Here is a 24,115-nt window from a genome sequence, read left to right as displayed (position 1 = left end):
TGAAATACTTCTTTTACATTGATGGAAGATTTTATCGATGACAATAAACTCTCTAATACTTGCTAATTCTGGGTTGGGCAGGTAATGGTAGGAGGGTCTTAGGTACAATCGTTAAACAGCTGCTTTTACAGTATTTGTGTTTCCTCCTCCTACTCTATTACTTCAGCTTGCTTTTTCAGCTACTTGTTCTCTAAAGTGTTCAACTGCATCTTTTCTGCTGCATTTATTACTGCTTTTTTTTAGCCTATTTAAATTGTGTTATTCTAAGTCTCTTCGTTTTGGTCTAAGCACTTGGGCTTTAGGCCGAACCTTAGCTTTCCCTGGCCTCTCTCCCTCAGATTCTGTCAAATATGGACGAACAATTTCCTACAGTTTCTCCTGCCACCCTGGTTGCTATGGGCATCCTGAAATAGTGTAGAAACTGCCTCATGTACATGGACAACCATCTATTTCCACCTAGGAACCCAATTTGTGAGAGATGCAATTAGATTAAGAACCTAGAGTCTATGCTCTCTCCCTCACAAGCCAGTATACCTGATACTGAGATGGTTATCAACACAATCACTACACCTCAAACACCACCCTCAAGTATACAACACGCACCCACATATGTGGAGGTTCTCAACAAAAACATATCCAAACAAAGGAGACCTCAGAGGCAAAAACACAAACAAACTCCACAACCCTCCGCACCACATACCATGCATAGTCCACACACCTGTGTCTCGCAACCACAAAGGCCTAACCATAAACTCAACATATTAGTCATAGGAGACTCCATAGTAAAACACATAGATGTGCCTCTCATCAAGCTGGATAAGGAGAAAGTCACAGTTAGTTGTCTGTCAGGTGCCAGAATCCACCATATCACACACACACTCAAGTCTCTCAATAAAAGGTACTGTTATGACTCTGTCGTAGTCCATGTTGGGGTGAACAACTTGAGACATACCTCCCTGGATTATATGAAGAGAGACATGATTGAGCTTGTGGAATGTGTGTCCCACGCAGGTAAGGCCTAGCCTTAAGCAGCATTCTACCGTCACCCAGAATGATGCCTCAATATAAACAGAAAATTATTAACTTTAACGATTGGCTTAGTTTCTGGTGTCATTCCAGGGGAATCCAGTACCTGACAGCCTGGAAAGATATGATCGACAGACCATGATGCTTTGCTAGAGATGGTCTGCATCTGTCTGACCTGGGCTTCAGGCTTCTGGCAAAGGCCCTTGCCTCCCGCATAGTGCCTTTTTTAGGAAAAATCCTGAGGCTGATAAAACTAACATAAAAATTTCAACAAACTGCAAATTAAAGGTCATGTTGCTAAACGCTATGAGTCTAAACATGAAAAGGCACTCACTGCAAGCATTCTTAACCCTGGAAGATGCTGACATTTCTGCAGTCACAGAAACCTATTTCAAAGCTGCGGAGAGCACCCCAGCCTTACCTGGTTACTCATCCTATCATACATTCAGACCCCGAACTGTGGGTAGCAAAGCCAAAGGCGGTAGAGTTTCAATGCATATTAAAGGCACACACACCTCCAGGCTGGTCATATAGTATGATGCACAGGAGACACTCCAGGTGCAGTTAACCACTGACATGACCACTATTTAAATCATAGCTAGCTATAGGCCCTCAAATTTGACTCAGGATGCCCACTCCACCTATCTGGACCTCTTTGAATCTATCAAGATTCAATGCTTTACCCTGATCCTGAGCGACTTTAACTACTCAACCATAGGCTGGAAAAACTATTCATGCCAGAATGAAAATGTCCAGAGATTCCTTGATTTTATCAATGCAAATGCCTTGGAGCAGCTAGTCGATACCTCCACAAGAGGTGATAATATCTTGGACTTGGTATTAACTAACATGAGTAACCACTGCAGCACCCATATCATATCATCCTCCCTGGTAAGTTTTGACCATAAAGCAGTCACTTTCGAAGTCAGAATCTCTCCTGACCACCCTCTAGCTAGGGTCAAACAAAAAAACTTCTACAAAGCTGATTACAACCTTCTCAGGGATGGTATAAACAGCTTCACAGCCACCTACCTCCTCTGTTGGAACTGGCACCAATGTCCAAATCTACACCAAAGCACTATATGAGCACTTGTTTAGATGAATGGAATCAGGAATACATGACAGAACAAAATCATCCTCCGCAAGGAAGAGTAAACCTGTCTGGTAGACAACCTGCAATGAATAAACTATATAACAAAAGGAAAAAAATGCTGTCCAGGACCAAGAAGAGCAGGTGCCCAATTGGAAGTAATATCTCCTTAGCCTGAACAAGCAAATAAGAGCACTAGTTGAATCCTCTAAAGCCAACATCGAGTCCAAATTGACTACATCTACTAGAGAGAATCATAAGGCCTTCTTCACATATGTCCAGAATCTCAAAGGACCACCCAGATCTGTTCAGAACTGGTGGTCAAGGGCACCACATATACACATGCTGTAGATACAGCCAACCTACTGGCTAACAGTTTCAGTGAAATCTTCACCCCTCTGTTCCCCCCTCAGTAAATCAGGACATCCCCAGTACCTGCCCCCCTCCCCTTATCTCTAAGGAACAGGCCATCGCTGCCCTTTCAAAGGCAACAAAATACAGCCTCCATGGAAACTGATAACATCCCAAGCTGCATCCAACATGAGCTCAGATATGAACTTGCAGCACCATTAGCCACCCTATTCAACCAAAGCCAGCTTTGTCCCAGCTGAGTGGAGGACAGCCACTGTCATCCCTTTGCACAAAGGTGGAGCATCCACCGATCCAGGAAATTATAGACCCATCAGCTTAACTAGCCTGATCTGCAAAGGCCATGGAATGGATGATCATGGACCTCATTAAGAGGGACACTGGCAACCTCCCAACACTCAACCCCACACAGTTTGGCTTTGTCAAGGGGAGGTCATGTCTGTTAAACCTGGCTGAATTCTTTGAGGCAGTCACCAAAGCCATGGATGAGGGGAAAATGGTGCACACCACCTACCTTGACCTAGCCAAGGCCTTTGACACTATTCCCCACTCGGGCATAGTAGACAGACTCTCTCAACTAGCTATCAACCCATGTTATCAGATGGGTAGCAAACTGACTGGCTCAATGACAGAACCCACCTAATCAAAACAGGGGAAGCCACCTGAAGCAGTAGACCGTAATGAGCGGCGCACCCTAGGGATCAGTCTTCGGGCCTCTGTTATTTGGGATATACTTTTCTGAGGTGCAGGCCAAAACAAGTGGGCTATGGCTGACCAAGTTTGTAGACGACTACAAGGTCATCAATTCCACAAGTGATGTGGATGTCCTCCAATTGGGTCTCACCCAAACAAATGACTGGTGCCAGAAACATGGCCTCAAGCTGAATGCCAAAAAATGCATTATCATCCCCTTTGGGAAAAGTGATTTCCTCACATATGATCACATTAATAACAATGTCCTAAGCACGCAATCAGTCATGAGGGATTTGGGCACCCAGGTTGACAGCAACCTGACTTTTGATCACCATGTTGCTTCCATTGTATGGAAAGCTTTCTATATGGCGTACCTCATTAATAAGGGTATCTCATCCAGGGACAAGGAGGTCATAACATCCCTTTATTCTTCCCTTATAAGGTCAAGTATTGAGTACAATGCCCCCTTCAGCTTGTACCTTGAAAAATACATGCAGCCACTGGAGAGACCACAGAGGTTTCTCACCAGAAGAATCCAGGGCCTCAAACATCTACACTACACAGATAGGCTAAAAGTCCTGTTCCTCTACTTAATTTCATACAGACTCCTCAGTGCTGACCTCTGTCTGGCATACAAAGCAATCTCAGACCCAGCCTTGATGGGACTGCTGCATATCCGCAAGTCAAGCTGCACTCGAGTAACCGGCATGCGCAACCTCAACCTGGTATGTGACATCAAAAGGACTCGGCAGGACAGATTTGTGTCCCAGAGATTCCCCCCCCCCCATCTGTAGAACAGACTCCTTCTCCACATCAAGAAGAGCACCTCATTATCCTTTTTCAAGCGCAACCTGGATAAGTGGATGGCAAACAGAAAATACACTCCTGGGATTCCACCCGTGCCCCTGCTGGACAGGGGATTTGGGTGCTGACTTGTCTTATCATGAGCTAAACTCTTGGCTAGGTGTACAAGGGCCTCAGGGCCAATAACCTAGTAACTTCCTAAGATCCTATGAACACTGGAAAACAACTCTACATAAGTGCAGTAAGGAGAAAAATATACACGTATGTAGAACAAGCAAAGAAACCGACACAGAAAATGACATTTAGTATACTTTTCTACACTATTGATATATGATGTGATTTGTTTATAATGGTATAGTTTTGTTTAGTAGAAACAGTATGTACAAAATAAATATTTGCTGAAATATTCTATGGATAATGTTCACAGATATGCTGTTTGAATAAATCTGAGTTAATAATGGTTCTGGTGTTTACAAATAAGGGGCAAAACAAGCAGTTCTGCAAAGTGGCTATAAAACTTGTGCAGCAGTAATAGTGGCTGCAGCACTGCAGATGTCTGCAGGGTAACTGTAAAGGTTTCTAAGACAGTCAGAGTAGAATGAAGTTTGAAAGGACACTGCAGAAGGTAGTAGTGGTGTGGATGATACAGCCCAAGGGCAGCCAAACATCTCAGGCAAAGGAAGAAAAACGCTGAAAAACTGTGTACATGAGTGTGACAAAAACACAGACAAAACTCAAATAAGGAAGTATATGGCAGATAAAACAAATGTGGCAGGAATAGGGAAAGACTAATATTAATGTGCTCTGGTACATCTAGAATACACTCATTAGTCCAGTCAAATGCGTTTGCTGACATGGCCTACACTTGCGTGTTAACAAATGCTACACAAAGTTTTACTAGGCAAATCACACAAGAAACTAGTTTTACAGCCTAAGCAATACTGGTGTACAGCCATATGCCATCACTCATATTTTCTGGATTGGTTCTATTCTATGATTACCAAAACAGCTTGAATATTTATAATACTATCATAAAGTGCTGGCAACTATGACTCTGAGTGCAAAAAATCACATGGTCACACTTACAGAATACAAAGCACAACCTCCAATCAAGATCAAAAATCATTCCGACTTCACATTTAAAGTTAATGCATCTGATTTAAAACAAAACTGTTCAGAATTTTATTTTGATGAAAATAAGACAAAACTGTTTTGTTTCATTCATCATGGAAATATATTCAATCAACTGTTTCAATCCAGCAGTCTTCTGAAGTTGTTCTGTAATGGATATTCTAACCAAAGATGTATGTTTGTTCAAATCCAGAGATACTGCCTGTGTAAACTGGGTTATAGTTATAAATTAGTGCTTTGGCTTCATCCACTTTACTGGAAAAACAGTGAAAATTTTTGCGAGCTAAAAAGAATGTAGAAAACAAAGTTAAGATACTTGAGTTTATGAAAAAATAATCTAGAAAATGCTACATTAAATATAGTTAGCTTAATGGAATCAAACGTACCGCAATGTACAATGTACATATTTATTTTACAGTCAACAATCCTTGCATTTCTTCATTAATAAACTTTAACTGAAAATCAGAAAAACTGTTTATTTAAAAAAGTCAAATGCCATAATAAAAGTATTGAGTATGCACCATATATAAGAGGGTTACCTATTATACTCTCGAAAGCTGACAATGTCGAATTCGACATTGTCGACATGAGAATAGTGAAAGTGCAGAATGTCGAATGGGTAAATGGAAATCTCCGTAAGGGGAGATTTACATTTACTTCAATGTAGTGCGGTCTCAGAGTTGGTATATTTAAGTAGCAGGGGGTGTGGGGGTGCAGGGGGGCTTGCCCCCCTGCCTACACCCTTTAGATTTTCTTTTCCTTTTTTTTTTAATTTATTTTTTCTGAACATTCGAAATATTTTTCAATCATTATTTAGAATTTTTTTACTCTGAAGATCCTTTTACTCAAGAGGCACAACTGCCCCAGATTTGCTATATAGACCATGTTTAGTTCCTGAGACCAGCAGTTCAGTCCTACAGAGTAAACAAGCAAGATTCCTGCAAATCAAGAGTAACAATAAATAACTAAAAATACACAATTTCTCAAGTAATTTACAATTACATATTTGCCAACTCACAGGAAAATCAAACAGCTGTTGCTGCTGGCCGGAGCTTTAGAGGCAGTATGATATATATGTGATTAGTAACAACATATGTTATCATAAATCATCTACAGAGGTAAGAACATGCCTGTTATATGCAACAACCATCCAAGATGGGTCCTACTGTTGGTTCTGAATAAAAAAAAAAAAATAAGGAGTTAGGGTCTTACCATAATGTTCCATCTGTGTTGTTGATCTTAATTAATTCATTACTGATGAGGTGGCGGTCAGCCTTTATAACAAGCTCGCGCCAGTTAAAAAAAAAAAAAAAAAAAAAAACTCTCGAGCTAAGCTTACCCATAGTGCCCCTCTCCCTGTTACTTCAGATCGAGTTTGCCCGTAAGAAAGAAAGCGGAGGCTTTTTCTGAGCAAATTCCATAAAAAATGGGTATGGACCAGACCCGAACCTCCAGGAGTCTTATAAAGGGGGAAGGAGGGCGGGATGTAATGAATGAATGAAGATCAACAACACAGACGGAACGTTATGGTAAGAACATAACTTATCTGATGTTGTTAATCTTCATTCGCTCATTACTGATTGGACAGAGTCCCTAGCTACTTCATGTCCTGGGTGGTCCTATGGAAAAATTTTCCTGAGCACCGCTGAACCAAAGGATGCTCTTCCCCTGGAGAACAAGTCCAATTTGTAATGAGTGATAAAGGTATGAGGAGTAGCCCATGCAGCTGCTGCACAGATGTCATCCATGGAGGTCCTAGAATGAAATGCAACAGATGTCGCCAGTGATCTGGTTGAATGTGCCTTGACCTTAGTTGGTAGAGGAATTTTGTTTTGTTGATATGTAAAGCATATACAATTCCTCAACCATTTAGAGTCACCTTAAGAACAGATTTTCCTAAATTTAGTCCTGCGTAGGATACAAATAACTGGTCAGATTTTCATAATGATTTAGTTCTAAGTATAATCTTAATTGTCTATGTACATCCAATAAATGTAGGCAGTATTCTCCTTTATTAGAAAAATTGGGAAAGAAAACTGGCAGGTCGATTGTTTGATTAATGGTCAATTCTGAAATAACTTTGGGCAAAAAGGAAGGGATTAGTCCGGAGTGATACTCTGTCCTTATGAAAGACCATGTAGGGACATTTTATGCATAAGGCTTGTAGTTCAGAAATTCGTCTTGCTGAGGTAATAGCTACCAAGTATAGAGATTTCCAGGATAAAAATTTTATGTCGCAAGTGACAGCGGGTTCGAAAGGGGATCGAGTCAATGACTGCAGAACTAATGTCAAATTCCAAGGTTTGATTGGTTCTTTGAAGGGTGATCTAATGTGTGAAACATATTTCAAAAAAGTTTTACAGAGATGGTGGGAAATCAAGGACGAATGTTGGAAGCCATTGTGGAAATTTGAAAGAGCAGCCAGGTGTATTCGAATAGTGGAGGCTGCTGTTCCCGAATGGAAAAGATTTGACAAATAGTCCAGTAAAGCACTAACTGGGGCTGAGCAGGGGTCTAGTCCTTTCTGTCGATACAAAGTGGTGAATCTCTTCCACTTGTTGAGATAAAGTTTCCTGGTGGATGGTTTGTGTGAAGACAGAAGAATGTTACATACAGGGGAGGATAGATCTTTCTTCCTGGCGATTATTGCAAGTGGAGAAACCAAGCTGTCAGCTTGAGACTTGATATGTTTGGATGCATCAACCCCTACAGGTCAGACAGTAATCCTGGAGTTGGATCCAGAATCCATGGTTGGTGTACTAGGTGAGGCCAAAGAATGGGAAACAAAACTTGTCGGGGCCAATAGGGTACAATGAGGATTACTCTGATTCTCAACCGAAGGGCCTTCTTTAGAAAATGTGGGATCAGGAGAAGGGAAGAGAAAACATAAAGAAGTCTCGTGGGCCAATCGTGTATTAGAGCGTCCCTCAGGGACTCCCCCTGCGGGGGAATTAGGGCAAAGTAGCTGCTGCATTTGTGGCCTGCTGGTGAGGTGAATAGGTCACAGCAAGGCTGGCCCCAACGGCTGAAGATCTTCGCCATTATGGTTGGATTGAGGGACCACTCGTGAGGCAAAAGAAATCATCTGCTCAGTTTGTCTGCAATCACGGTGGAATCCCCAGGAATGTGCATTGCTGTCAGAAAGCTGTTGGAAGCTATCGCCCATTGCCAAATTCTCATGGTTGCTCGACACAATGGGTAGGACTTGGTTCCTCCTCGTTTGCTGACATACCATACCACCTCCATGTTGTCGGACTGGATAGCAATTGTCCCTGATGGGAGGACAGAATGGAATGCTTGCAATGCTAGAAGCACTGCCCTCAGTTCTAGAACACTGATATGCAGATGGGCTTCCACTAGTGACCAAGTGCCTTGGACTGTTTTTCCCCTGGAAGTGCCCCCCCCCATCAGGGAAGCGTCTGTGGTCACCATGGACTTGGGCTGAGAGGGGGAGAAAGGGAGACTTCATAGGACTTTTTCTGCCTTCATCCACCAAAGTAAATCTTGTTTGCATCGATTTGTTATGCAGATCTGGAAGGACAACGGATGAGTCAGAGGAGACCACTGTGTTAGTAGAAGCCACTTCAGTAATCTTATGTGTAGTCTCACTAGTGGAACTACTGTCATCGATGCTGCCATTGATCCAAGTAGTTGGAGGACTGGCCGAGCTGAAACTATGTTTTGAGAGAGTATCACCTAGAGTTGAGACATCAGTCTTTCCAATCTGTGAAGGGTGAGGGAGACTAGGCAAGATTGAGTATCGAAAGTTTCCCCTACGAATTCCAGAGTCTGAGAAGGAATTAACTTGCATTTCTCATTTATTGAGATCCCTAAGGATTTTGCTAGCTTTAGGGTGTAATATAAGGCTGCAACCAGTAGATGCTTGGTGGGGGCAGTAAGGAGCCAATTGTCTAGATACAGAAACTCATGGAATCCTTGCAGTCTCAAGTGAGCTGTTACCACTGCCATGCATTTGGTGAACACTCTGGGGGCTGTAGAGAGACCAGAGGGCAGCGCTTGGAATTGGTAGTGATTGTCTCCCAGCCAGAAGTGGAGGAATCTTCTGGAGCATTTGTCCATTTTTATGTGGTAATATGCATCCTGAAGATCTATTGAGCACATACACTTGTCTTTCTCCAGGAAGGGTAGGATAGACTGAACCATGATCATCCGGAATTTTGTTTGCTTGACAAATTTGTTTAGGATGCTGAGGTCCATGATTGGCCTCCAGTACCCTGTCTTTTTTGGCAGTAAAGAACCTTGAGTAAAATTCGGATCCTATTTGGTCTGGTGGGACTACATGGATGACTCTTTTTAGGAGCAGCTTTTGTATTTCTTGAGCTGATGTTTCCCTTTGACTGGGTGGAATGTCAGGAATGTGCTTTAGCGACCTTGGGTACGTTTTGAAGGGTATGGGATAACCTCTGACAATTATAGTCTGCACCCAAGAATCTGTGGTTATCATTCATCAGGCAAAGTGGTGCAGAGAAAAACATCCCGTGACTGCTTCCAGATTAGGAGCGCTGATAGGGCTGTACAGAGGAAGAATCTCTGGATACCTGATTATGCGGACCCCCTCTGCCTCTGCAGGGGGGCCTTACAGATGAGTTTCTCCCTTTGCCCTGGGGGGGGGGGTAAATTTGCCACGTGTGTCAAGGAAAGGACCCTGGGACTTCTTGTGCTACATCTTTCCACTTCTCTGATTCCTAGAGTAAGATCGTTGGCGGTGGTGGAAAACCGTATGCCTAGGGTAGACAGGTTCTTGCCATCCTTTTCACACCCGGCTAATGTGTCTTCACTTTCGGGCCAAAGAGAGAAGAAGCTTCCACTGGAGGTTTGAAAAAGGAAGACTTAAAAGGGTCTGCAAAATCACAAAGGCACATCCAGGTGTGATGTCTCATGACAACGCCCGCAACCGCTGCTCTAGCCTCCCCTTCGGTAGTGTGAAGAGATCAACCGAGTTAGATGCAGATTCCAGGGTTGTGAGGCAACTTGTCACGTACCTCATCAGAAACTGCTCCTAAAGTTCCCAAGAGTTCTGAGATTAGGTCTCTCTGGAGCCTGGTAAAGTGTGGCAAGTAATTTGAAGGACCGGATAGCAAAGGTCAATGAAGAAAACACTTGCTTCCCCCTAACCTGTCAATCACCCTAGACTCCCTGCTTGGGGGATGGACAGCATGGCTCTCCTCGGCGAACACTTTCTTAGTGGCCGCCGCCACTACCATAGCATCTACTGGTAGGCCTCTGGACCAATGTGGACTATCTTTTGGCAGAGAAAGAATTTTGTCTGGTCTACGGGGGATTGGTTCAACGGTGTCAGGACTCTTCCAGGCATGCTGCACGATGAGCTGAACTAGTTCGTCTGCAGGCGGGGTCACCCAAGAAGTAGAGGGTCGAGCACAAAAAGCCTGCAAGACTACAGAATTGTCAGAGGAGTGGTTGGTGGGCTTCCAGCCTCCCTGCTTTTTTAAGATTTCCAGCATGCCACCAAAGGAGACATCCTCGGGGTGATTGTGGGGACTCCGCTTCATTGTAGTCTGTATCTTCAGTAAGGGATTCCTAAAGGGAGTTCATGTGCTTTCTCTTGCACGATCTCTTACGTACTCCTCAACGGGGACATATGAAGAGGACTCCAAAAGAGGGGGTGTCCTGCAGTAGGGTATCTTGAGGTTCTTGTGCTTGACATCCCAAATGTGGTGGACTGTGTCAGCTGTGGTCCAGAGGGGGGATATATATGGTACTCCGACATAGAGGGAACCAACTGTGTGCCTGTGGAGGCAAGGGCCCTCTCCATCACCCGGAAAGCTGACCCATGCAAAGATGTTTGGAAGCCTGGAACTGAGAAGGAGAACCTCAGAATCAGAGTCATACCCTGCTCCGATGAGCCCACTCCCAGGGAAGGAGCCACAAGAAGACTTGGTGCCGCCAAGACAACCGGAGCCACAGTGGACAGCACCATAGAAAAAATAGGCACCGTACTAGGGGTCATGGTGGCGAAAGTCCAGTCACGATCCCAAGAATACCATCTGCTCAGAGGTGACCTGTGCCTGACATACAAGGCCATGTCCAACCCGGAATTAATGGACATGCTCCACCTCAAAAAATCCAAATCCACCAGAGCCACAAGAGCAAGAGACTTAAACCTCAACACGGATATAAATAGGACGTGCTGGAGGGACAGATTCATCACCCAGAGACTCCCTATGCTATGGAACAGAATCCCGGTCCATGTGAGACAGGGCACCTCGCTGGCTCTGTTCAAGAGGAATCTTGACCAGTGGATGGGAGATCGTAGGTTTACCCCGGGGATCATCTCAGTATCACTGCTGGACAGAGGCACGGCAAACTAATGGGTATAGTATTCTTCAACCTAAGGGGTGGTGAAAGCCACACAACTCTGGCTAGGCTTATAAATGCCCTAGGGCAGATAGCCTAGTATGAACCTATGAACCTATAAGAATGACTGCTCTGAGTCAGTTGATGGCCAAAAGGCTGGCTCCAGAGCTGCGGTGAGGTCTACCAGTGGAACCGAAGAAGCTGGAACTGCGATAGGCATCGGTATCAGGGCCTTTGATATCTCCAAGGAGGTTGAAGGAGGAGTATATGTTGGAGTCTGTGGAGAAAACCCCTTGGCTCTGGGTGGGAGGGAGGGTTTGGAAGGAGCTGTGATTCCTCTGGCTGCCAGAAGATCCACAAGTCTCACCACACTGACTTCCAAAAGGCTCCTGGAGAAGGGTGTTGATATCCCTGACGGCGAATCAGGTCACTCCAAGAAGAGGCTGCATTGTCGCCCAAAAAAGGATCTGCAGTGGGGGAATATCGGGCCTGAGGGACTGTTTCACCTTTCAGCAGTGTGGTCACAAGACCAATAAGATGTATAGGGAGGGGGAAGTGACCAAACTTGGGAGTACTATTTTTGGTGCTGAAAGGGAGATTGGAACTGTAGCAGAAAATAAAGACATGGATGGTTCAGTGGTCACGACTAGTACCGTGGTTGGTGCTTGAGGCAATGTTGCAGAGGACAGTACCGTACTGGGTAGCTGAAGTCCTGGAACCAAGCACGGCATCGTGGAAGGGGGTTGAGGTCCTGGTGCAGAAGTTGTTGGAGCCAATTTTGGGACTTTTGCCTTCAGTTCCATAGATTTTGAGTCAGTACCATGAGGGGAAGAAGGAACGGAATGGCTCCTTCGTTTATGTTCCTTTTTAGGAGGGGGTGAGCCCCCCGACTCAGAAATAGCCTCCGAAAAGGGAGTTTTTCAAAGACCCATAAGGATAAATTTATTTATCCTCTCATTTAAAGTGCAGGCACTAAAGCCTTTACATATCCCGCATGGTTGAACAGACAAATGCGGAACACTCAGGCAGTAAACATAAGACAGATGGGTGTCTGAGTTTGGCATTTTTCTACTACATTGCTCGCATTGTTTGAAGCCCATTGTTCCCTTTTTATCAGACATAGTGGAACAAGCTTCTCAAACAGCAGTACAACTCAAAACAATTATAAACACACACTCAAACAATCGAGAAAATGGAAATAGAAAATATCTATGAATTTTTTTTTTTTTTAACACAGATAGATATACACAATGGGTAAAGAAAGATAGAGGAAAGGGAATACAAGCAATGGTATTGAGAATTACCTCAGAGGGTAAGAAAGATGGAGGAAAAGAAAGGTCTGTACCAGCGATGGTATGAAGAGTACCAAAATTGGTAAGAAAAGGGAAAGGGGCACTCAAACAGGTATAAAACGCTAGTGACCAATGATAAAAAATGTAAATTGTTATAGTTTAACTAGAAAAAACTCAAGTAGTAAGGAATTCTTAACGACTTAGCTGAGAGCTGGCTTAACATGTCTTGATATCTATGTGGCAAATGAGATCTGAGGGGACAGGTGCACTATGGGTAATCCTAGCTCGAAAGTTTTTTTGGCTAGCACGACATTGTTATAAAGGCCGACTCAGTTCCGAGGACGGAACCAACACCACATCAGTAATGAATGAATCAAGATTAACAACATCAGATCAGTAATTTTACCAGGATGAAAAAATCAATAAACAGGGAAGAAAATCCAAAGACTTAGTCCTGAACTGCAGGAATGCCAACGGATGCCCAACTCCCAGTGCTGAAGTCAAGACACTAATTCTTGATAGAAGACTGAAATGAGAATTAAGAAGCCATGGAACAGATATCTGCCTGGGAGACATTTTTGAAGCAATCAATAGAAACAGCTACTTCTGTTGAGAAAAGGCATTTGAATGCTTGGCAAATGCCAGACCTTGTATCTCCTGAGTAAAATATGTTCATGCTCCTAGTTCAGACAGAGCTTGCACTGATGGTGCATACCATGGTGCGAGGGGTTCTTTTCCTCTAATTTCCACCTTGCTGAAGAAAACAGGGAGAAAGTACAAATGGACTGAATCAGGGACAATTCAGAACAACTTTTACTGGAAATGTGGGTTAGTCCTAAGGGACATCAATCTTTGCAAAACACCAGATATACATTATTTTATTTGCCTTTGTTTATCAGGAACATCCGACTGGGTAATAACCATTTTTCACCAGAGGCCCAGGGAGAGAAAGTTATGTACTCACCATAATGTCCCATCTGTGTTGCCCATTTTCATTTTTCCTCAACATATAGGTCTAGATCCGATCCTCGGCTTCTGTTCTACAGCTCATGAAAACCACAAACTCTTGAGCTCCCCCTCCTTTTCCAGATCTTGTTTGCAAGTCCCTAAAGTAAAACATTGCTATATTTTACATACAATGGAAAATCATTTCCTGGAGATCAAAGAAAAAGGAACTTGGTTCCTGAGGCACTATCCCACTGTACCAGAAGTCATCAAAGAAACATGATAGGGGTTGGAGGAAGGGGAGCTGAGGAAGAATGAAATGGACAACACAGATGGAACATTATGTTGAGTACATAACTTCTTTATCTGAGGTTGTCAATTTTCATTCATTCCTCAACATATGGGACAGAGTCCCCAGCTACCTGAATACTGTGTGGACTCTAAGGAAGGATATTCCCAAGTACTGTAGAGCTGAATGCTGCTTTTCCCCTCAAGACCAGATCCAACTTGTAATGAGTAAAAAAAGTATAAGGGTTAGCCCAAGTTGCAGCTGCACAAATATCGTCCATGGAAGTTCAGGATAGGAAGGCTGATGAAGTCGCCATGGACCTAGTTGAATGGGTGTTTAAGGGTTTAGGAAGGACCAAGCCCAGCATGTTACAGACAAAGGAAATACAATAAGTCACCCATCTTGATAAAGTTACTTTCAAAACTGGTTGACTCAATTCGGTTTCTGAAAAGGATGCAAACAAATGGTCAGATTTCCTAAATTTCTCAGATCTGTGCAGACAGAAACATAATTTTCTATAAACATCCAATAAATATAACACGCATTCACCTTTGTTAGAGAAATTTGGAAAGAATACTGGGAGATTAATGGCTTGATTAATGTTAGATCCTGATACCACCTTAGGAAGGAAGGTAGGGTTGGTTATTAAAGACACTCTATCCTCGTGAAAGATTAAATAAGGATGCTTTGAATATAAGGCTTGCAGTTCTGATACTCTTTTAGCCGATGTTACAGCTATGAGAAAAATCATTTTCCAAATCAGATATCTCACTGCAGGTTCAAAAGTTCTCAGAGTTAGAGCCTGTAACATTATGTTAAGAGCCCAAGGTGGTGTAGGGTCCTTGAAGGGAGGCTTCAGTAAAAAGGCTCCTTTTATAAAGGCTCAATAAAGATGTGAAGATGCCAAGGAAGAATCATCAACTCCAATATGGAAATTGGAAATATTAGCCAGTTGAAACTTTACTGTAGAAGGACAACCCCCTCACTGAAAACAGAAATCAGGAATTCAAGGATCTTACATATTGGTGCTGACAAAGGGTCTGTGCCTTGTTGTGCCCAAAGGGCAAATCTTTTCCATTTGTTCTTGCAGATTTTTTCTAGTAGAAGCCTTGTGAGAAGTTAAAGAATGTGGCACACTGGAGTTGAGAGCTTTGGCTGTCTGGCTATCACAGGAACTGGAGCTACCAAGCGGATAACTTGAAGCCCAAGATATCCAGATGAGTCATATCTGTCAATTGAGACAGAAGGTCTGGAATTGGATCCAGAATCCAAAATGGGTAAAATAGATGAGGCCAAAGGAAGGGAAACTAAACCTAGAGTCCAATAAGGGGCAATGAGGATGACTTTGCTCTTCAATTGAGATGCTTTCTGTAGGAATTTATGGATTAAGGGGGTTGGAGGATAAGCACAGAGGAGACCTAGGGGCTAATCGTGAAGGAGAGTGCCTCTCGGTAACTCCCCCGGCAGAGGGATTAGGGCAATGAACTTGTTGCATTTGTTGTTCAGGGTAGATGCAAATAGGTCACAGCATGTATGGTCCCATTATTAGAATATCAATTCCATGGGTCTATGACAACAGATCGAATAACTAAAATATCGAACGACTGTAACACTGAAAATACCGTTCATAGAAATCTGTTTTCTGAGATCACGGTACAATGAAAATCGGGAAATTTGCCCTTTCCTCACTGCAGTGTGATATCTGAGTTAGTATATATATTTAGCGGGGGGGGGGGGCGCAGTCCCCGCAAAACGGATTTCTATGAATGGCATTTTCGGTGTTATAGCCGTTCGATATTTAAGCTATTCGATCCGTTGTCAGAGACCCCAGTTTCACCACGTCCGTGTTGAGAGACCACCCGTGAGGTAATAATATGGACGTGCTCAACTTGTCTGCTATCATGATGGACTTCCCCAGTATATGCCTTGCCATCAGAAATCAATTTGAAGAGATTGCCTATTGCCACACTCTCAAAGCTTCTCGATACAAGAGGTAAGAATTTGGTTCTTCCTTGTTTGTTGATGTACCATACTACAGACATATTGTCCATTTGAATCGCAATAGTCCCGGAAGGAAGACAGTCTTGGAATGCTTGCAGTAGGAGTACTGCACTCATTTCCAGCACAATGACATGCAAGTTGGCCACTTCATGGGACCATGTGCCTTGAATAGTCTTCCCCAAGAAATACCCCCCCATCCCATCAAGAAAACATCCGTGGTCACTATGGCCTTGGGTTGAGGGAGTACGAATGGACGACCGTGCAAAAGTTGATCTGAGTAAATCCACCATCAATTAATCTCTCGTAAGCTTGAGATATGTTGATCTCAGTGGGCAAGGGTTGATATAAGATGGACCACTGGGTTCCCAATGTCCTCTGTAGAATTCTCATATGGCACCTTGCTAGTGGAAGCATAACTTTCGCTGCTGACATGGACCTCAGGGTCTGTAATACCTTGTAGGCTGGTAGCAATGAACTCTGAATTATTCTGCTGACTTGAAAATGAATTATTTGAACCCTCAGCAAGGGCAGAGATACTATCATTGATGTTGTGTTGAAATGGCTCCTATGAATTCTAGAGACTGAGAAGGTTGAAGCTGAGATTTCGTGTGGCTGATTGTGATGCCCAGATTGAAACAAATCTGGAGTACATAGTCTCAAGCTGTTATCAGCAGATGCTTAGTCGAGGCGGTAAGAAGCAAGTTGTCTAGGTCTGGATTGAGGTGCTACCACTGCCATGCATTTAGTAAACACCCTATGGGCTGTGGTGAGACCAAAGGGCATTGCTCTGAACTGGTAGTGACCATCTCCTAGTCTGAGGTGCAGGTATCTCCTGGACTGTCTGTTCATTTTTATGCGATAGTACAGATCCTGGAGTTCTACAGGGCACATCCAGTTGTCCTTGTGAAGGAAAGACAAACTGGACTGAACCGTGGCCATCTGGAACTTGGTACACAAACAACTTGTTGAGATCCAAAACTGGTCTCCAGTCCCCTATCTTTTTTGTCACTAAAAGAATCTTGAGTAAGTTCTGGACTCTTTCTGGTCTGGAGGGACCTCTTGGAGGACTTTTTTGTCCAACAGCTTTTGGATTTCTAAAGCTGCTGCTTTCCTCAGACTGGGTGGGACACTGTGAATTGTATTCTGTAACAGTGGTGGTATGGAAAAGGGAATTCTATAGCCTCTGGGAATGATCCTCGGCACTAAAGTATCTTTTGTTAAGTCTAGCCAGGCTCACTCATGCAGGGATAAACAACCCTCGACTCTCTCCTGAGGTGGGCAATCGGGTCTCCCTTCAGGAACGCTGACAGGGCCAGTCAAAGAAAGAATACCTGGACCCCTGGTTCTGCAGGCCTCCTCTGCTGCATGGGCATTGTCATCCGTTGGAGTTCCCCCTCTGCCTCTGGGGGAACTTTCTCCACATGGATTATTGAAAGGACCCTGGGATTTCTTGAACCAAATCTTTTGACCACTTCACTGATTCCTGGAAAAGGTTCTTTGAGGAGTTGAAAAACATACACCAACAGCAGATCTTTTCATCTTTCTCACACCTGGAGAGTGCATCCTTAACCTTGGGGCCAAACAACGAACTTCCATTAAAAGGGGCATTGACAAAGGATAACTTGAAGGGCTCTGCAAAAAATCACACAGGCACATCCAGGCATGTCTCCTGATGGAAATGCCTAAACCCACTGCTCGAGTCTCCTTCATCTGCATAGGCTCCTTCAGCTATATGTGAAAGGAGCCTCATAGATTAATTCAAAATGGACCAAAGGGTGGCTAACTGTGAAGCAACAGAACACTCCACCTCAGCAGTACTAGTCCCTGAGAGGGTTTTTGAGAGTTCCTTGATCAACCCCCCCTGTAATCTGGTAAAGTGCGCCAAGTCGTTCAGGGACCCAAGTACAAAGGTTGCTGATGCATATACTTGTTTCCCAAATCTGTGCAGTGCCCTAGACTCCCTGCTAGGGGAGTAGACAGAAGAAATCTGTTCCATGAGTTTTTTTTGGTGGTTGCCACTATAACCATAGCATCTACTGTACTCTCTTGTTCCAAAACTCCCTTCCTTTTGGTGATGCCAGGATCTTATATGGTCTCTTGGGGATTGGCTCTACAGAATTTGGTTGCTTCCACGTCCACTGAGAGATCAAGTCAATAAGCTCACTGGTTGGTGGAGTGACCCAGGAAGTAAATGGCCAGCACCAAAAGCCACCAGGAATACCTTGAAAAGGCCTGTCAGTAGACCAACCACCCCATTGTTTCAGGATTTCAGAAATGTCTCCAAATGAAATGTCGTCAGGTGGTGATCTTGGGGACACTTCCCCTTCATCAAAATCTGTATCTTCCATGACTGACTCTTGAGGGGAGGCCAAATGCCTCCTCTTGCACTTCTTCCTAGGAATATCTTCGGGGAAATGCTCCGGAGAAGTATCGGAAGAGATAATGCCCTGTGGGGTTACCTGGAGACTTTGGGCTGGCTGCCCCTGTGGAGGAGAATGCTGAGGCTCATGACACAGATAGCTGAGAACCAGAAGGAAGATCTGAGGAAGGAGGAGCTATCTGATCTCTAGAAGAGAATACTCTCTCCATCACCTCGGAGGCAGAATGCCCCAGGGAGAAAGAAATTGTCAGAGTCAAGAAGACATGCTTCTAGACCTGTGGTTTCCTCCGACCCAAAGACACCAACCCAAGGCAGAAGTCAGGACAGAGCTATAAAATGCCGAAGCTCCAAGGGGCAGAGATGGCGCCAACAATTTCAAAGTCGATCCCAACCCCTCAGATCTGACAACGATGCTCTGGGTCAGAGAGTCCTCCAACTCTGACATGCTTAGGGCTGGTATGCTCAGAGAAGGCTTCGGATCCAAAGATAAAGGTATCCTTGGATCTGAAGCTGGCACCCGGATACTTGGATCTGAGGGCTCCAAAACCAAAGTGGATCAGAGAAGGAGCCAGAATAGGTGGAGTTCTATAAGTTAAGGCCTCCAGACCTGTTGGGGAAGAGGCTGGGAGAACTCCCATCTGAATTTGTGTAGAAAGAAACTTCATCATTCTAACCACGTCCGCTTCTGTGTGACTTCTGGACAAACGGGAAGAGGTGATGGAGGGAGAATGACGTATTTCTAGCAAGGGCAGTGGGAGCCGAAATGGGACTGGATCCAGAGATGATGCATACCTGGTCCTGGGTATTGGTTTCGGCTCAGAGGGAGCAGGATCTGAAGAGATGGACCTGGTGTCTGAAGTGGTAGCATCTGATGACTTGTGTCAAAAGAAAAAAAAGCAAGGAGAAGTTTTTTTTCTAACAATAGACACGCAGAAAGATAAAAGATTACCAACAATGGTAAATTGGAGAAATACCATCAAGCAGCAAGGAAAATTAAACCAACAATGGTAAAGAGAAAGTCGGCTAACAAATGGCAAAGACTGAAGGAATTAACAACTATGGTAAAAAAGGAGTTACCAATGGAAAGTAAAGACAGCGGGTAAAGGGAGGATAATAACTAGAAATATCAGGAAGATAAACAACAAAAGAAAGAAGCACTTATAATTAAAAAGAAACCAGATTCGCTCGAGAGCTGTAGCAACCACATCTGTTCCCAATGAAGGCAAACGAGATCTGGGGAAGGACGGGGACTACACCATTATGGGTAAGGGAGGAGCTCAAGAGTTTGTGGTTTCCATGAGCTGTAGAACAGTGGCTAAGTGGAAACCGAGGATCGGATCCAGACCCATATGTTGGTGAATGAAAACTGAAAACATCAGATGCTCCATTTGCTTTCATTGTATTTTACTATGTTTCATTTAAGAAAGAGTAGCTATATTCCGATTTATATTTATACTTATACAGTAGTTACACATATACAACATAAGATTTTGCAGAGGTAGAAATTACTAAAGAGAAAGCTCTGGTGGCAACTTAGTGGATTGTACAGGCAGCAGTTGCATATAAAAACTGTTTTGCCATTTCAGTGAGAGGTTGAGAGTATTCTGTTTAAGGAGAGTATCTGGAAAGTGTCCTACGGTGGGCACAAAGTCTTAACCTGGTGACGACCATGTGCAGGACCAGGATTGTTTAAGATGTTGTTTAAGCACTGGTTTAAAACTACTGAGCTTGTTGGATAGTTTTATTTGTGTGGTGATACTAATCCATTGTTTAGCAATGTAATAGGAGTAGAGCGATTCTTCTGCAACATTATTTTACTTTCTTGTGAGCAGTAAGAATTTCTTATTAGAATGAAGGTCCCTTGCTGGACAGTACGGCAGTAAAGTTTTGTAGTGCAGGGCGTTTTTCTGGATGAAGAATGAGTCTGTATGCAGTAGTTAGTTGTGAACACTGTGACGACTGGGGAGAGATGGGTGAAGGCTGCCAGCCTAGTCAAATAGAATTTGATATATAATTATGGTATTTGTAAATAAATGTAAAATACAGGCATGTTTCTTGAGTGTAAAGAATACTGTGAAATGTGGAACTGCAAAATATGTGACAACATTGCACTCTACTGGCCCAGTGAAGCATGTTGTACCCTTTCAGGTTAGAATTTAGCTCCAGGGCGGCTGGATGAAGATTTCATGCCCATTGTTTTAAGGCTAAAGTTTATGACTAGAATTTAGATGTGGAAGGTGCTTTATTGCTCTAGTTTCTGTTAGAATATACATGTGAAATGCCTTGTATTGTTGTAAGTTTCAGAGGAGGTGTTAGATTGCTAAATAATGCAGTTTGTGGCCTGAGAACTCAGACCAGGTGTTAAGATGATGCAATATGAATACTGGGAAAACTTAAGTGTCAAAAATGATGTAATTTTGGGAGGGCCTTAGACACGTTTGTTAGTAATGTTTAAATACTATTTCTCACAAGAGACCTAAGAGGATTTTGATCTTGATATCCAGCTTATCAGCACTCTGCCTTGTGCTCACATGTAAGTTTTAGCACTGTGATTTCTTGTAGGAATAGTTAAAGCTAGTAAAGATTAATTATGTATTTTTCTTTGAAATCAGACCTGTCCTACTGTATTATATTAAGTTTCTGTGTGATCTCTGAACTCTTAGATATCTCTGTGGTGTAGTAGTTTTGTCTTGTGTTTTAATTATTTATTATTAAATATTTTTAAAACCTTCTACCTGTGGCTGATTTGTGAAGAGATAAGCTCTAGAGTACATTGCATATTTATAGAGGTTATTGTAATAGGCCACTCTAAAGTAAGCCTTGGCTGTTAGTCATACTACCATTGGATAATAATATTGCACAGTAGTACTGGACACCCTTTTAAGGGCCTTTTAGTAGCTGATATTATTAACTGGGTGGTGGCAGTAATTACTACCATATAGTCTGGGTACAGGGGCACAGCTGGAGAATCTGTGTCAGCCTTTCCCAGGAGTGTCCGTGAAGTTGTATAAATACTTATCTCAAAGTGTGTGTGTGTTGTGTCAGCTACTTGGCAGGGACAAAAAGCACTGGTTGGACAGAGAGGGTACTGGAGGTTCTAGCTTGCCCAGTTAGGCTGAGATCTGGACCCTATAGCTGTGCCAGTGGGGAGTCTTATTGGGGACCTGGTGAGCAAGGGAGCAGCCAGCCCCAGACTGACTGTGATCTCTGTGTGCACATAAGGGAAATTGTACTTTACTGTGTGTATTAGTTATCCTTTTCTCTTGTAGGAGATGACCTCCCTGGTGTTAGTGGTGAGGATTGAGGCTCCTTGATTGCTGGGCCAGGGCACGGTCATCACAAATATGTTAGGTAGCTGTGTATTTCAAGCCAGTTTAATTGCTTTAAACTATGACAATGGTGGGTACTATGAGAGAGATTGGTTGCAAATGTAGCTATTTTATTGTAGCAGGAGGCGAGTTTCCTTCATTGAGTATTGTTTAAGTCTGTTAAGATAGGAGCAGCATATAAGAGAGCTGGCAATAAGAGGGTGGTGGCTAGAGTTTTTCTTGCAGTATTTATAAAAAATCCATTGATCCTATAAACGGAGTCTAGTTTCCGGTGTGCAGTATTTGCTGGTCATATCTGTGACTGTCATCTATTACAACACCTAGAAGTTAATTGTGAATTACAGTTTCAAAGACAGTATTATTTGTTGACTATGGTAAAAAGATTGCTTTGGATTTTGGCAACTTTTTGAGGTAAAAAAGCATTAACTTAGAATCCAACCTCCTACTCAACCCCAAGAAAACTTTCAGCCAGGTTTCCACAGAGGAGAAAGATTTCTGGATAATGTCTTGCAGTTTATTTATTGTGGAGGCCCGCATATTTTAATGTTAAGTCATCTGCATACTGAACTAAACTAACATGGTAAGTGGAGGTAAAGAGGTTATTATAAATATATTAAAGAGGACAGGACTCGGGGCAGAGCCCAGAGGGACACCTGTAGTAACTGGTTGAAAAGATGTGTAGGCTTGTTGTCATTTAATGGCCTGTTGCCTTCCAGATAGGTAACTAAGAAACCATGACAAGGAGTACTGCAAAAGTCCTACTGAAGAGGGTTGAATGAGCAGTTGCTGGTGTGAGACAGCATCAAATGTGTTTGAAAAGTCTAAGAACATGGTGGACACAAGCAGACCATTGCCTCTATATTGGTTTATTTTATTGGCAAAATGTAGTAGATGGGTAGTGGTACAGTGCTGGAGCCTAAAGTCGTGCTTCTGAGAGCAGGTTATTTCAGGGTAGGTACTGCATCAGCTGTATATGGGTGCATTTTGGAGAGGGTGGATAGAATCGCTATTGGGTCTGTAGTTATTCAACTCTGTAGATGTGCCACCTTTGTGCAGTAGTATGATGTAGGATTTTTTGACAGTAATGGGACGTATCTTTCTGTTATGGACCTATTAATTAGTATGGACACAGGGAAGGCTACGACTTCTGCAGACATTTCTAGGTAGTCTGATGGTAGTTGATCTACAGCTACGGAAGAAGTTTTTAGTTTAAGGAGCAACTTCGTTATGAGCGAGGTGGGTACTGAACTAAAACTGAAGAGCTGCAGGTGGTTTTGGCTGGACAGGGGTAGAGAGAGGTGGGAAGATATATTAGTGTCTAAGAGAAATAATACTGATTGTATAAAGTAGGAATTTAAGTGCGTGGGGATACAGTCTGTCATGCTGTCTGTTTTTGGAGAGGGTTGTGGTGGTCTTGTCAGGGTGAAGTTGTTTATTTGCTGAAGATCAGAAAAGATTTCGGTTGTTCTGATGTTTGTCTTGTAGGTTGGTATAATATGGTTAAATGTCCTGTTTGACATAGAGTTTTGCAAGGTTTCTAAGATGTCTAAATTTCTGGAAGGCATTTTGACTTTAATTTTTATACCAATTTTTCCAGCTTTATCCCTTTTTATCATGAATTATTTTTGTTTCATTTGTTGGCCATGGTCCAGGGTTAGATTTTACTCTTTTATTACATACTGGTGCCAGATTATTTAAGATCTGTAAGAATATGTTGTCAAAGTGTTATACAATAGTATATAGCAGCATTTTTTTTAAGTACATGCCAGTTGCATTATTTAAGTGTTTCATTGAAAATATCTTTGCAGAAACCGGTTATATTTTGTATTTGATTATAGATAAGTTATCTATGTTATCTAGGTTATGTTGAGTTCTAATGGCATATGTTGATATGTGGACAATTATGCTATTTGAGAGACAGCCTACTTTTGTCAGTTTGTCTGGTTTGTTTTAAAGAATCTAGTCTAATTTTGACGGTCACTCTGAAGTTTTATTAATTCTAGTGGGTGTGGTTATTGACTGTTTCAAGTTGTATAAGTTTATGGATTCAGTGGGGTAGTGGGATTTATGAGTTGCCAGTCCATAATTCCAAGCCTCCAAGTGTTATAGTTTCATGGTTAATTTGTTTGGATATCCAAAACAGAATGTTTTCAGCAGTATCACTGTTATTCCCTTGTGGTATATAAATTGCTGTTAAACATACTGCTTTCCTACTGCTGGTTTTTAGGAGTGTTATTAGAGGTTCAGCATTTCCTGTGGAAGTAAGGTGATGATTAAGAAATTTTTAAAGATGATTGCTACACCACCTGCACGCTTATTTTGCCTGTCATGCCTGAGTATACTGTATCCTGGGGGGGACTGTTCTTATTACCCTTTGCTTCTTTTTTTAACCAGGTTTCGGTAGCTATGACTATATCAAAAGTGTATGTA

At 42.8% G+C, this 24,115-nt stretch overlaps 1 protein-coding gene across 1 annotated transcript in view; it reads right to left on the bottom strand.

The window, feature by feature from the left end:
- Window positions 1–5,137: 5,137 nt before the first annotated feature.
- The window catches only part of GGH (gamma-glutamyl hydrolase), an 879,365-nt gene continuing 860,387 nt past the window's right edge, over window positions 5,138–24,115 (bottom strand). The window contains exon 9 of the mRNA XM_044067735.1: window positions 5,138–5,396. Within this exon, the coding sequence (XP_043923670.1) occupies window positions 5,275–5,396 (122 nt within the window). The 3' untranslated portion in view covers window positions 5,138–5,274. The remainder of the gene's footprint in view (window positions 5,397–24,115) is intronic.

This window comes from Protopterus annectens, chromosome 1.part0 (genome assembly GCF_019279795.1).
Source record: "Protopterus annectens isolate FY-2018-M chromosome 1.part0, PAN1.0, whole genome shotgun sequence".
In the NCBI taxonomy this organism is placed as follows: Eukaryota; Metazoa; Chordata; order Ceratodontiformes; family Protopteridae; genus Protopterus; species Protopterus annectens.
The sequence above is the reverse complement of the archived record's forward strand: the minus strand, read 5'-3'. Positions and strand labels throughout refer to the sequence as shown.